Source organism: Mustela lutreola, chromosome 10, assembly GCF_030435805.1.
Source record: "Mustela lutreola isolate mMusLut2 chromosome 10, mMusLut2.pri, whole genome shotgun sequence".
NCBI classification, from domain to species: Eukaryota; Metazoa; Chordata; class Mammalia; order Carnivora; family Mustelidae; genus Mustela; species Mustela lutreola.
In genome coordinates, this window is record NC_081299.1 from 11,754,662 (window position 1) to 11,769,606 (window position 14,945).

General features: G+C 55.5%; 1 protein-coding gene across 2 annotated transcripts in view; it reads right to left on the reverse strand.

The window, feature by feature from the left end:
* PADI2 (peptidyl arginine deiminase 2) overlaps window positions 1–14,945 on the reverse strand; it is a 42,950-nt gene that overhangs the window by 10,870 nt on the left and 17,135 nt on the right. For both annotated transcript variants that reach the window (XM_059136646.1, XM_059136647.1), the window contains exons 4-10: window positions 12,977–13,038; window positions 10,625–10,742; window positions 9,862–9,987; window positions 4,766–4,944; window positions 2,939–3,042; window positions 2,084–2,195; window positions 1,480–1,587 (exon numbers count right to left, since the gene is read on the reverse strand). In XM_059136646.1, the coding sequence (XP_058992629.1) occupies window positions 1,480–1,587; window positions 2,084–2,195; window positions 2,939–3,042; window positions 4,766–4,944; window positions 9,862–9,987; window positions 10,625–10,742; window positions 12,977–13,038 (809 nt within the window). The remainder of the gene's footprint in view (window positions 1–1,479; window positions 1,588–2,083; window positions 2,196–2,938; window positions 3,043–4,765; window positions 4,945–9,861; window positions 9,988–10,624; window positions 10,743–12,976; window positions 13,039–14,945) is intronic.

Genomic DNA, 14,945 nt, shown 5'->3' on the forward strand with positions numbered 1-14,945 from the left:
CTTGCCTGACAAAACTTCTTGGTAAAAAAATCCCCTGGGGTGGGAAGATGTGGCTTATCCTCACCCAGCCGAGAGGCTCAAGGGACAGCCATGCCCAGTGGCGTGGATGTCTACAGCTTAGCGCTTTCTCACCCGGGAGCCCCAGATGGCAAGGTGTGCATTGCCGGAAGCTGGGGCAGCTGGGCTTTAGGGCACACGTAGGCAGGCAGGCACGCAGCACAAAGCCGAGCTTGGCCCAGGTCCCCAGGAACAATGCAGCCGTGGACCTTGGCGCCAAGCCAGCCTGGAACATTAAAGGCAGGTGACAGCCCAGGAAGACCGTGAGGGCAGGAGCTGGGAGGCCGTGGTTCTCAGGCCTGTGGCCACCGCTGCTGAAGACCAGCTTGACTCTACCCCTCCCAGTGTGGGAAGAAGCGGACAGTCCTCACCAAGGACAACGTCCAGGGCTGTGGGATGACAACCGGAAGGGAAGCGAATAAGGAACATTGTATTAGGAGTAGGAGGATGCCTTCTAGTTGCCTTCAATCTTCACAATGATTCTGTGAGAGGAATGCCATTTCTAGCCCCATTTACAGATGAGCAAACTGAGGCTTGACGAGGTTCAGCTGCTTGCCTCAGGTCAAGGAGTGGGACAAGATGCCAGGCCAGGCTCTAGCACCGTCTCCCTGTGGTGAGGGCCCTAGGTTAAGTTCTCAAGAAGTAGAGGTGAGCCTGTGAATGTTTCCAACTCTAGCGGAAGCTGTCCCATGTGCGACCTTGGGAAGAGCCCCTGATCTATCCCAGTCTTTGCTCCGTGCTCTGTCCTCGCCTCCCCTGCCTATTCAAGGTGGAAGGTGAGGACAAAAGAAGGAGGTTTGGTTCTGCCCTCACTCCACCAGTGGCTAAGGGCATCAGTGGGAGTGGTAATGGCCTCTAGAATCAGGGGGTTGGATTGCTTAAAAAAAACAAACAAACCCACAGACTGAAACCTGCAGCTTCAGGGAGCTTTGAAGTTGGAACCATAATTTTTGACAATGGCTTAACTCTAACTTTCCTCTTTGAAACTGATTTTTCTGCAAGGTGGGGGTGGGGCAGGGGCAAGAGCAGGAGCTGCCCCTTTCCCATAAGTTCCCATTTCCTAGGAGAAAACTCCCCTATGAGTAAATTTTTTACCCAGGGGATTGAGAAGTCTTGTCGGGGTGCTTTTCATTCCTGCCTTCCAAAGTGGGTGAAACTGATAACAATGGTACATTTATTGAGCACCTGTGGTGTGCCAGGCCATGGGGTAGTGTCATGTTTTCCTCTGAGAAAACTCTCCAAGGAAAGGACCATGGAGGTCACTATCCCAACTGACCCATTCTGCAGATGAGAAGATGGAGGTGCTGGGCAATAGACTAACTTGTCAAGGGTGCCCCCAGGTCTCCTGCCCACTCTGCCCTGTAAGAGTTCCCAGGATCATTTCCCCAACCCCCTACCCTGAGGTGGCCCTCAGCATCTCACCAGAAGCTGCTTCACTGGGAAGTCCTTCAGGTTTCCATCTCGGGGGGAGTCCAATACCACGGGGAAGCCTTTGTGGGGGGCCTCTATGTAGCCAAACTCAACTTCATCCTGTGGGGACACCAAGGAGAGCCGTCAGATGAGCCGGCCTCCCTAGTTCTCCTTCCTGGCAAGTGATGGCAGGGGTTCCTTATATATCCTTCTCCAAATAGTCTCTGCCTGCTCCAAGCATGCTTGACTCCTATCAACCCCATTTCTTAAAATATAATCAATAATATCCTATTTACATTTCCTGCAAGTAACATCTCCATTTGAAGTGCATTCTGTATTTCTAGGTTGGCTTCTTTTTCACTGCTGTATAGTACTCCATGGTAAGGCTATCTGCTCATATAGTGACCCAGTCTCTCTTGGGGGACAGTCTTTTGCTACTTCAAGAAACAATGCTGCAGTGAATTGCCTTCTACATTTGTCTCTGTGCACATGGGCATGTAGGAGCCAATAGAAGAATTCCAATCCATGGAGCTGCTGGGTGCCAGGGTACTGATGTTAAGCCAACTCTTCTTGCCTGAGCCTTGGACCACATCCCTCCCAGCCTGCAGGGCCTCACCTGGATCCAGCGGTCCCCTCGGTTCATATACTGGAAGCAGACCTTCAGTTCGCAGTTGGTTTTCTCCACCAGGTTCTTCACCTCTTTCAAGAACAAGTAATTGTCCTTCATGCTGAGAAGTTTGGGGAAGAGAGGGAGGCCAGGAGGAAGGGTGAGGAGGTTCAAGGGCCAGTCCAACTGAGGTGGCCACAAGCAGCTTTCACCTCTGGGTTGTGCTAGGAAGCTGAGGCCACAAATGGGTTCCTAGTCACCTTCGTGAGGGCTGCTGGGGCCAAGGTCAGACAAATTCCTCCACCCATGGTATTTGCCAAGGTCACGAACGAGAAGGGACACTCTCCCCACCCCCCCAACCCGCCCAGCTTTCTGGAAAGTTCTGTCTAGCCCAGAGGCAGGGGGATGGGCCCAGGGCCTCAGGGCCCTCTCATCATGGCCAGCAGCCACCTGTAGGTCACTTTCTCTTGGTTCTCATCTTGCTGCAGATGTCTAGCACATAATAGCTGCTCAAAAAAAAAAAAAAAGCTGCATAAGATGAGCTGAATATCCACTGCACAGGAGGTTACCAAGCAGACGATGCAAGCCAAGAATGAGAAAAGGAGTGACAGACCTTATTTTTATAGCATACACAAGAGCCAGGACCTTGGGTTAATACTTGACCTGCTTCATTTAGTGCCCACAGTGATGCTGTGATGTCAGCATTTCAGAGAAACAGAGGCACAGAGAGGTCAAGGGAGTTGGTCAAGGTCACACAGGGGGTAAGGGAGAGAGCCAGGCTCTGAACTCAGGGCTGTCTGTCTGTAAAGCCCCAGCTTTAGCCACTTGGCCGTGCCACCTCCCTGCGCCCTGGCCATAGCTTACCAGCACACGAACACCGACACGGGAGGCAAGATGTTGGGGGTCATGATCCATGGAGCAATCCGGAATACCACGGTGTCCGTGAAAATGGGCGTCAGGGGAATCCCCTGGACGTGGGAGACGGAAGGGGACCAGAAAGTCTGGTCAGGGTAGCTTTCACGCCTGCTTCCTAAAGTGGGTGAATCTGATGACAAAACTACATTTATTGAGCACTTGTGGTATACTAGGCCCTGGGCTAGTGCCACACATGCCATTTCATTTCTGCCTCACAGCAACTACAGGGGGAAGATACTACTATAACCCATGTCTTACAGGTAGGGAAACTGAGTCACAGGCTTCTAGTCACAGACCTCTTTCACATGGTTAGTCAGGAGGGGAGCCTGGATTTAAACCCAGGTGGTCAGGCTGCTGCCCTAATACTCTCAACCCCTATTGGGTCTTGCCCCATCAAAGTCCCCGTCCTGAAACCTGCCCACAGGATGGCCGGGCCAGCCGCGCCTTCTTCTGTCTCTGCTTTGGGACGTTGCCCTTTTCTACAGGTGAGCATTTTTCATGATTCTCGGGGGAATTTTTCTATGTCCAGATGGTTCTTTAAGTAAAGGTTCAGGAAGCTTGCTTGGAACTTGAGGGAAAATAAGTCGATTCTGGGGTTCTTTTGTGTAGTTGGCTTTGAACAGCTACAGGAAATGGGCACCTGCCCTTGGCAGAGACCGTGGGAGCAGGTGGGACTAGGGCCCTGGCTCTCCTTTCCTGCCTGGGTCTGCCTTGTGAGTCTCTGCTGGTGCCTACTGGAGGGGCCAGTCTGAGGTCCCGATGGCCAGGCTACTCCAGGCATAGATGGGGGCAGAAGCCCTTCTCTGTCCCGTCCTGTTAGCGCTGCCCTTCCTGCCTTTACTCTTCTGAGGGACTTGAGGATGCTTTGTGAAGGAGTTCTTACAAGTTTGGATGCTCACAACCACCCCAGGAAGCAGAAATTTCTGCCGTTCGTCTTACAGATGGGGAAACTAAGGCACAGGGAGCAAATTCAGCTGCCCAATGTCTCCTGGGCTTGGAACTGGGCAGTCGGACTCCAGAGCCCATTCCCATAAATGTAAGCTAGGTTCAGCCTCTTCTTCTACAGAGCCCACTGTGCCCTGCCCCCAGTACTCTGGAAGTGACAATGGGGAGGGGACCCTGTGTCGAGGAGGGCAGCCAGGTCCCTCCCTATATCTGAGCAAAGTGGGGTGGGCCCGAGCAGTAGGAGTCTGGGGCTGCAGTCTTTGTGAGAAGAGGCCTTGTCAGCAGGACACACTCTAAGTGAGGGGGCTTCTCCTCTAGAGGGGCGGACGCTCTCCTTCTCGTCCAGTTTCCCCAAGCCAAGAACAATGGTGAGTGCGATGTCTGCCCGCAGTGTTGGGGGGATGGGTTCGGCCTGAGGTCAGAGTTGGTATAACCCACAGTTAGGGTCAACGGTCAGTCTGGGGAGGGAAAACCTCAAGTGTATGGCCTAGTTTCCTTCCTGCCTGGGCATCTGTGCCTCAGAACTAGGACCACAGCGCTGCAGGGAGGAAGACAGACCACACCACTGTGGGGGACGCCAGAACACCTCACCCTCGGAGTGGGGGGGGCCCTGGGGAGCAGGTGCGGCCAGCAGGAGGACTCCTAGAGCACAGCCCAGAGGAGCCTGGCAGGCAGGTGCGCGTAGGTTGGTGGGTGGGTCTCTAAGCTCGGCCAACCCCCATCCCCGCCCCAGTGTCTTTGGAGCCTCATGGGAACCCCTGAGACTGGCTGGAAAGACTCCCACCTGGTCCCCAGGACAGCCCTTCATGGTGGCTGCCTGGGAGCCCTCACCTCGGCCATGTACTCCAGCAGGCTGACGTGGATGGAGACCAGGCCTGGGAAGCCCTCATCGGGGAAGCGCAGGCCTTCCACGAAGAACAGCAGCTCCGCCGAGCCGCCCGTGTACTTGACCACGTGGTAGAGTTTCCGCCGGCCCAGGATGTGGACGTAACGTTGGCCGAAAAACGGGTCTGGAGGGAGAGGGGCTCATGTCAGGCACCCGCCTCTGTCAGGGGGGTGTCTGTGGGGCAGGGGACAAGAGGGCAGAGTGACTCGTCCTCTAGGCACAGGGAGATAAGCACAAGCAGAAAATGCCACCGGAAGGGCCGTGGCGCCAGTCATCGTCCCAGCACTGCCGCTCGCTCGCCTGTGGTGCGAACCGGACCACCTCTCTAGCTTCCGGCATCTAGAAGATAGGCTGACGCCCAGGAATGGCCCAGGCGCTCTGATAGCAGGTGATGACCGAGCACTGAGAGGTGCTGAGGAAGGACAGCACGTGCCTGCTTTACACATGAGGAAACCGAGTCTCAGAAAGGCGAAATGGGTTGCGGAGGTCATATAGCCAGCAAGTGGCCAAGCTGGGGCTCAAATTCATGTGCAGTTCTGAACCCCAAGCTCCCCTCCCCTTTTATACGCAAAACCCCAAGGTGCCCATTTATATCCCAGATTCCTGTCCGTGTGATGAAAGTCACATTGGCGTAAAGCTGCACGCATGGTGTCCGGCTGTCCTGGCTCGTGGCTGGGCAGAAAGGCAGGTTTCCCCAGTGCGTCTGTCTGTCCCACTGGCATCCCCCAGCTCTTTCCAGTGCTGTTCCCTCCACTGGGCAGAGTTGTTCTTTCCTTCCAGGCCTCGATTGGGTCCCTTCTGGGAATTACGCCCGGACCCTCCAGACACCAAGCCGGGGTCCGTGTGGAGCTTCTGCGTCTCCTCCTTGCCCATCACAGCCCTTCTGAGGGGATATGATCTCAGTGTTTAGTTCTCGGCCCCGAGAGACTGTCTCCTGAGGGCAGAGACAGGCCTGGCTGGGCCCAGTGCCAGCCTCACACAGGTCGTGTTTAGTCAATATCTACTGAATGAACTGTGGCTTCCACACCACTCCCTACAGGAGAATTTCCAGGCCAGAGCAGCATTACTACTCTGTTCCCAGCATGGGCAACCTCTGGGGGAGGGGGGTGGTGGCAAGATTCTATACCTCTGTCTGTCCAACAGCAGTGCTCGGCCGATGATAACGCGGACGTGGGGAGTATGGTAACATGGGCGAGAGCTCTGGGCAGGTTACTGGGGTGAGGAGTGGGGGGGAAGGGAGGCAGGACGGAGAGCATGTGAGCAGATGAAGGGAGACTTTGAGATGCCCTTTGGGGTGGCAGAGGTGGGGTATGGTGAGGCGAGGAGACAGATACTTGCATTGCCACAGGCATGGAGGCAGAACCCTATGTAGTTCCAGAAGGAGTTTCTTTATGCCCCGCAGAGCTGGAAGGGCAGAATCAGGCTCAGCTTAGGACATACTGCCAGCAACAACGGTAATGGTTAATCACTAGTCACCCGTGGGTTGGTCCTCATGCAAACAGGGTGTATGCTGAAAACCAGCAGATTAAAAGGAGGAAACTCCGAAGCCTGGGCTTGGGACAGCTCCTCATGTAGGACAATGTGCTCAGGGGGACCCCGGTTATACGTCTTGTTGAGGGCACGTGACCTTGCTGGTTATGACTTCCGGAGTCAGAGAGACCTGGGTTCCAATACCATCCAGGCTTTACACGCCGCAAAACCTCAGGGAATTCACTTAACCTTCCCACGCCTCAGTTTACCCATTTGTTAAGTGGGGCTAATATCACCTAGCCACAAGGTCATTGCAAGATAGCATGACACAGCATTAGAAACTTAGGGAAACCTGTTAACCATGGGTGACCATCATTAACACAGTCGGGACCCGTAGTGGAAGATAAGCGCCTGAACCGAGTTGGCACGCCCCTTTCTGCAAAACTCATGGCCTTTGTGTTGAACGGCTTATGAGCAGAAGGCAAAGAAATAATACCTCACTTCTCCTCCCCTTGGCTGGGCCCAAGAAATGAGACCGACAGGCTGAGAGACCCTGGACGTGCCAAGGAGCTGACGGAGAAGATGAAGTCTTTCTCACTCGGAAACAACAGGGTGCGCCCTCAGTAGATCCTAACTGCCGAATATATCCAGAAGGATCTTTGTAATTAAAAAGTTCTCTTCCAGGCATTCAGGCTGCCTGGGCTGAGGCTCAGCGGAGAGATCTCAGGCCCAGAAGCTGGCTTGTCTTTGCGGAAACCTCCAAAGCTTCCCCAGGACTCCGGGTGGTGGGGCACTCTGCCTGGGCCTGGGGAGGGAAGGGGTCTGGCCAGGAGGCTGGGTCAGGTGGAAGGACACGTTCTCACTCCTCTGCAGGTGATTTTCTCCCTCCTGTGGCCTGTGATTTACACACGTCTTTCTTTCTGGTGCTTGGGCCAGCTCCGGGAGGACTGACTCGGTCCTGGGAACAATGCAGCCACTGTCCCAAGGAGCCTGCTTCCCCCCCGCCCCCAGCTTGGGATAGGCTGCCCGAGCACGGCCGTCTTTCCCTGCAGGAACCAACAATGCCCTTCTCTGAGCGGCCCACATGCCCCTCGCTGGGCCTGCCAGCCACCCTGACCTCTCCTTGGCCCCAGGCATTGGCCCTACCGGCCGGCGCGTGGTCTGGTTTGGCAAAACCCTTCTGGTCACCTTGGAGCCATTCCACCTCCCAAGTGCCCAAGGAGACTCACTGAGGGTGCGACCGACCGTCCTGGTTTCCCAGGGAGGGGGATTTTCACTGTGACAGCCAGGGAAGTCCTGGGCAAACGGGGACAAGCTGGTCACTGTATTGTTATTGGAAGAAGTCAGGCCCTGACTTCAGGATCCTGGGGCAGAATCGGAGGCTGGAACCCAGACATCAGTGTCTTCCTAACAGCACGGGGGACTTCTGTCTATTGCAAGGGTTCTAATTCATAATCATCAGAATGATCCCAGCCAAACCAACAAGGGCCATCTCTAGAGGGCATTCCATGGGCCTGCTCCTGCACCGGGTGTCTCACACATGGTCCTTGTTTAGTTCCTAACCTCGGCAGGGACCGTCATGCCCCCCCATCATCCCCATGTCACATCACAGCTGAACCCAAGTCACAGACTGATAAGTAGACTTGTCCAGATGCAGGGTTTGAACCCCCCAGGCACCAGAGCTCCCTCTAAGGATCCCTTGGCCTTCAACCCAGCTCCCTGCTCTTGGGGGACCCAGGTGACATGAAACATTTGTGTAATACGGCCTACTCTCCCGCATAGGTGTACTCAGATTTTGACGAAACCTGAAAATGTTTGCACAGAAGAAAGGGAAACTGCCACAGACGGAGAAGCCCCCTCCCCATCCTACTCCCCACTCCGTTCTTTCCAGGATTCCGCATTTCGTGGGAAAACTATTTTAGACTCATCACTGCATCAGTAAGGTGCCTCCTGTGCCCCACAGGACAGCAGCCCTATAAGGCAGACTGGGGAACAGCAGTGTCTCAAGGCGTCTGTCTGCTCAGGGCCCATCTCGGATGGCAACGGAGGGGCAGGGATGAGATTATGGGGCCAGACTACAATCCACTCCCTTAATGAGCAGCACCCTCTAGATAATGGCCAGGTGCCACTATTAGCAGCACGCTGCATGTCCCAGTTGAATGTCACGGTCGAGAGGAGCAGGTGGGGGTTCTTCTGTACTACGCCCTCCTGCCGCGCCGTCAGCCCCATCCTCTGCGATTGCCTTGGACTGGACGGGACACACATCAACAGCTCCAGCCCCCTGGGGCAGCAGAGCCGGCCTGACTCTGGGGACATTCCAATCTCGGGGAGGCCACTGCCAGGTCCAGGGTGGATCAGGACTGGCCTTGGGTGGCAGCTGTCCACTGCTGTCTGGGCTCAATCACTCCCTGCAGTGAGGGTCCGGGGCTCCCATGACTAGCTCCTCATGGCGACTGTCCTGGTGCTAGCGGGCCTGTCCAGAGGTGGTCCCCAGAGGTAGGCCAGAGATCCTGGGCCCCCCAGACAGCTGGGCACACAGGGGAAACCCCACCTCACAAATTGCCATGCAATGCATCATGGCAAATGGCAAAGCTAACTATTTTGCTGAGAGAGCTTTTTAATCCATAAATCAGATCTTGACAGTCTCTTGCTTAAAACTCTCTAATGGCTTCCCACTGCTCTCAGAATAAAATCCAAGCCTGCTCCTCATGCCCCTGGTCCCTGTCCAGCTTGCTGACCTTGACTCCAACACATCCCCCACCTCTGGTCTCTCCCTTTTGCTCCTGTAACACTCCAAGCTGGTTCCACTCCTCTCTGCTTTGTGTGTGCTGTTTCCTCTAATTAGAACACTCTTTCCTCAGCTTATGAATGTCTGGGTCCTTGTTACTGTGGATTTGGGCCTCAGCTCAAATGTCACCTGCACAGAGAGGCCTTTCTGGACGGCCCAGGGCCTGCGATCCCTCACCTCTGCCCGCGAAAGTCCCTAATACTTGGTGGGTGTCATTCTCTCCCATTGTTCTCCTTATCATGCCCAGACCATCCCCTCCCCCAAGCTCAGGAGAGGGATGGTGGCAGAGGGAGACACACGTGTGGTGTGACTGCAGAGCTCACTGCAGGGGACCCCAGCACTGAGAACAGTACCGGGTGCGGAGGGGACTCAACACGTGTTTACAGGAGGCATGAACCGGAGCAGGGGGCTGTGAGGACTGGCTCTGTGGCAGAAGCATGTTCCCTACACAGCTGGGGCCCAGGATGTCCTGTCACCATCCAGAGGAGAGAGGGGCTCTGGGTTGTGCATAAACCCCCATCAGCACCAACTCCTTTGAGAGAGGAGAGGCCTAGCCCTGGGGCCTCCTGACTTCACAGGACAGCAGCGGTGCTCCCAGGGACCATTACTAAGAAGCGGGTCCCAGCCCTCTCCAGTCACCTGCACCTGCAGAGGTCATGGCTGCTGGTGCAGGGGGTGGGGTGCTCTGGGGAGCAGGAGGGCAAACGGAGGCCCTGAGGAAGTTAGCTCAGTGAGCACCAAATGGATAGAAACTTCCAGAGGGGTTGAACCGGGGTCACTCACTCTCCACGTAGAACACGCCCACTTTGTCCGAGTCCGCCATGGAAATGTAGAGAACTATCTCGTATCCGGCGGGGAGGCGCTCAGGGCCTTTGGTCCGCAGGATCATCTGGGACATGTCCTTGAGGTCTGGAGCGGGGGATACAGAGGAGGTTAGAATTAAGAGACAGGCAGCTGCAATGAGAGCTCAGGAATAATTGTTGCTTTTCCAATCAGGACAGAAAACCCCACACATGTGTATTGTAGGAACCACAGAGAAGCACAACAACAGGCTGTCTTCTCTAATACCATGACCTATGGAACTTTTCAGGAATTACCTTCCAGTCCTTTCCCTATCTGTTTGTGTACGTGTAACTCTTGTTACAAAACCATGGTTCCCACTGAACCTTGTTAATAGTTTTTTTTTCTGTTTTTTAGCAAGAATGGATTCTTTTTTTTTTTTTTTTTGAGAGTGAGAGAGAGAGCAGAGCAGGGATGTGCAGAGGGAGAGGGAGAGAATCTTAAACAAGCTCCAGACCCAGCAAAGAGCTGGACACAGGGCTTGATCTCACAATCCCGAGATCATGACTTGATCCAAAATCAAGAGTTGGATGCTTAACAGACTGCGTGACCCAGGTGCCCCAAGAGTGGCTATTGGAGTCCACCATCCCCAGGAGACTGAAGGTCACTCCTGCCTCAGTCTTGGCCCCGCCCAGGACGGAGCATGTGTGTTTCCATTGCCCGCCCCCCCCCCCCCCCCCATTCCGAGCATGGGTCCTTCTGGCACCTTCCTTGCTGTAGACCTTCTCATCGTTCAAGTCCTCCTTGGGCAGCCAGGGCGTGTCTCGGTCACAGTTCACCAGCAGGATGGCCCCCTGGCCCTCAGGGCCCCAGGTCCAGGATGCCTGCAATGTCAGGGAAAGAGCTCAGCACCTTCTTGTCTACCTTCTGGCTGATTCGAGTTCTGCCACAGACCCCACAGGACCCTCAAGAGACCGTCCCAGGATGAGGATAAACAGAGCTACCATGCATCGAGGCAGGGGTGACGTGGCAAATGTGAACCCCACGTCTCATGCCTGGAGAGGCTCAGTGCAGGCACCAGAGACAAGCTCAGGAGGGGGATGGTGGCAGAAGGAGACACAGAGATGGGAACACTGGGCATTTATGAGCCTCAAGCCTGGTGTGCCTGTGTCTGGAAGGGGTGGAGGCAGGGAGACGGAGGGCGGCCGGAGGAATGAGGAGGCTCGAATTCTACGACAGATTCTGGAGTCCCCGGGGGGATCAGAGGGGAGACGCCTGGATGGATGGACACCCAGCTGTTTCCAGACATGCTGAGTGCTCCAAACGGGACCTGCAAGGTGATCTGTTCTCTCCGCTGTAGCCAGGGCCTTACTAGAACAAGCTCCAGCCAGATCATGTTGCTTTCCTGCTGTAAGCCCTGTCCGGGGCTCCCTATTGACTTAGGATAAAGCCCCAATCCCTGACTGTGGGCTGCAAGGCCGGGTAAGCCCGGCCCACTCTCCATCCATCCCCCTTCCTGTGGCTCGCTCTGCTCCCTCCAGACAGACTCAGGACCTCTCAGGCAGGTGCCCTCACAGGTCCTGTGCTCCTGACACTGTCTGCCTCCCCTCGCCTGACCAACCCCACAACTCCTGGGGTCCTGGCAGGACCACCCCTTCTTTCCGGAAGACCTTTTAAGTTTCTAGCCCTGAGCAGCTGCACTGGGGTTACATTTAGGGCCCCACAGATGTTCCCTTTGGAGGCGAGCTTGGGACAATTGTGATGAGACGGTCACCTGTGTCACTCTGTTTAATGTGGCCCCTCTTCCCTCCTCCTGCCCTGGACCGTGGGCTCCCGGAGGGCAGCAGCCGACTTCCACTCTTTCCTTCTACAGCTCCAGGGCCTGACCAGTCCGGGAACATCAACAAATACTTATGGGACAAGGGGAGAGCATACAAAGCTCCACAGGCCTGGATAGAGAGAGTCCAAGGAAGTCTAGACCCGTAGGACTGTGGGACTTCACCAAGGCTGCAGAGCTGCTTGGGGGAGGCAGGGTGCCGCGGAGGCCTCCGTGGAGTCTGCTGTCATGTGGCTTGGCCATGGACACAGACTCGGCATCTCCTTGCAGCGGGCGCCCTACAAAAGGTGGAGTCCCATGGAGGAGCCAGGAAGAGGGGGCTCCCCCACGGGCCTGAGGCCCCCACACCTGTAGGTCTCTGTACCTACAGACAGGTACAGAGAGTCTGCAGCTGGCTGCTGGGACCCAGGCTTCTCCCTGGGCTGTGCTCATTTAACTTTTGCAAGTATCCATCTACATGTAATTTAAAACAGGCTTTGGGTTGTTATTATGAAAGTAACATAAGTCACCAATGTAAGTGATCTAGAAGGCCAGGAAATGGAACGGAGAAGGAACCTTGCATGTACACAGAGCAAAACTAGTGGAGCTTAAAACCTGGCTGGAAGGTGAAGGCCACAGCCAAAGGAGCCGTAGAACACTGTGCTGCGCAGGCTAAAGACACATGTGCACCAAGCACACGGTGTGTTTTGCAAGAATCATGAGAATGGAAAGGAACACACCAAACCCATTAAAATGCTCTTCTGCAGGGGAGCAGAAGTGTGGAACGCAGGGTAAGAGGGAGTAAATGAATGAAGATAGGAACCGATGCAGGGATGAATGAATGAATGGGTGAATAAAACAAGAGAGGGGGGGTCGGTGCGCCCTTAAAGATAACACGCCTTGAACGAGAGTGGTTTACGCGGCCTTCTGCTCCCGAGGGTCTCCCTCGGTCGGTTTTAAAATGAAAAAGAAGGCCGAGTCATAAGAGCGAATGCCTCCTTTGTGGCAGGACGCCGTCCAACAGCTCTACGAACCGGATGTCCCATCCTGTGGACAGGGAACCGACTCGGGAAGGTGCTTGGCAGCTGCGGCTGTGAGGCCCTTGGCTCCTCTGTGGGTTCCGCCATGGGCGTGCTGTGTGGGAGCCTGCGCTGGGCCTCAGTCTCCTTCTCTGTAAAAGGGGAGCTGTCCGTGCTTGTAGGGAGGACCGCGGTTGACCGCAGCACCTGTCCTGGGCTCTGCTCTGCACCCCCGGGAGCTTCCCCACCAAGTCCGGGGCCGTTTGCCCTGGTAGCTCGGTACCTTTCCCGGGTTGTTCTTCTCCACCACACCGTCTCGGTCTGCATCCACATCCAGGGAGATCTCTGCGGACAGACACACGCGTGAATCGGGGAGCCTGCCAGAGAGGGCAGGGTGGGGTGAGGGCCGGGAGGAAGCCCTGTGCAGCTCACACGTTTGCTTGGGTCCCTGGAAGGGGAGGGTCTTGCTGCCATCTCAGGGAACCCCCTGCCCCAGCCCCCCAGCGCCCAATGGAGGATGTAAGTGGATACTGTGCCAACCTCACACATGACGGCCTGGAGAGGGGCGATCACGTAGGGCAGGGATCCCCCCAGCCTTCATGGTTCCGCAGACGGTTCTGGGTGGTGGGTGGATGAGCCCCACGAGACAGGTCCAGGAGACTTGGTTCAGAGACGCCAAGTCACGTGCCCCGTGTGGACAGGCGGCATTAGCGGAACTGGGGCACATTGCGTTTGGCCTGACCTGAAGTTCAGATTTTGAAAACTTTCATAGGTGTTCCTGACTGCCTTTCTCCGTCTGTCCTGGCAGTGTGCACACATGCCCGTGTGTGATCTCTTCTAGAACTTCCGCCTCCCGTGAGGGTTTTACCTTGGATGGGAAGCTGGGTCTCCAATCCCTCTTGGTCTGAGGGTGCCTGTGAAAGCCAGGCTCTCAGATAGAGGTCTCAGTCAGGGGTCCCTGTTTATTCTTTCTCTTGGGGAAGGGGTTTTTTGGTATCTCTAGGCCTGTCCTAGGGACCAGCTTCATGGAAACCATGTAGGGCAGTGGAAGGAGCCCAAGATTAAGTGTTAGTGCTGGGTTCAAACCCTGTTTTTCTGCTTATAAGCTGTGTGACTTTGGGCAGGTTGGACAGCCTCTCTGAGCCCTAGTTCCTCTACCTGCATTGGAGGATGTCTAGCAGCATCCGTGGCCACCACCTGCCAGATGCCAGTGACATCCTCCAACTGCGACAACCGAAATGTCTTCAGACATTGCCAAATGTCCCTTGGGAGGCCAAATGGTCCCCCGAGTTAGAGACTAACAGGACGGGGCAGGGCAGGGCTGAGGAGTTGTCCCGAGGTGATGGAGTGTCACACAATGGATGAGCTGAGGCCAGGTCTTGGAAATGCCCCGTGGACTCGGCCTCACGCGAAGCATGACTTGGACAGAGGCGGGAGCTGGGTGGGAGTGAATGCATTCCTGGTCTGTCCCCTTGGCAGGCGCGCTCTGTCCCTGGATCGGGTGGGGAGGAGGGTCCTGGCACAGGAAGGGCTGCTGATGTCACCCTTCCTGAGGCGGCTCACCCTGGCGATAAGACACAAGTCCTCTCTTTGCTCACGGCCTGATTCCCTGAATGGGGCTTTTCGGGTCTTGAAGGAGGCAGGACAGGGGAAACTCTGAGGGCGCTTGGTCCTTTGGGAGAGGGAGCACCCCAGCGTCCCAGCCTCTGCAGCCCGGCTGTCAGTTGGGTGCCATAGGCCGTGATTATTAGATAAGCTCGTCCTACGGAGCCCATCTGTCAATAAATCATCACTGAGCATCCCATCATTCCAGGCGCTCTACCCAGCGGTGGGCATTCGGGACACCTGCCTACCCTGGAGTCCCCAGTCTGATGAGATAAATATTATGATTGCCACGACTGTAGAGGTGAGCAAACCCAGCCTCCGAGACATCATCTGTCAGCAAACTGGGCTGATAGATAGCCTGGAGACTGGTACCGGGTAGGGATTCTCCAGACCAAGTGGGGAGGCAGGTACTGCCAGCTGCTGTTAAAAAGATTGAAGGCTCTGATGGAGGAACAGTATTGATTTTGGCTTCCAGACCTTCATGAACTTTCCAACTGGACACTCCCCAGTGAGTGTTGCCTTTCAGGGAGGTTGGCTTCCCGAAGCTCCTCCTTGGGAACCAGTCACAGTCCTGGACTCCCTAAGGAACCCTCCTGTCTTTGCTTTTGCAGATAACAATCTCTTCTGTGGGTGCAGTTCCCTTCTCC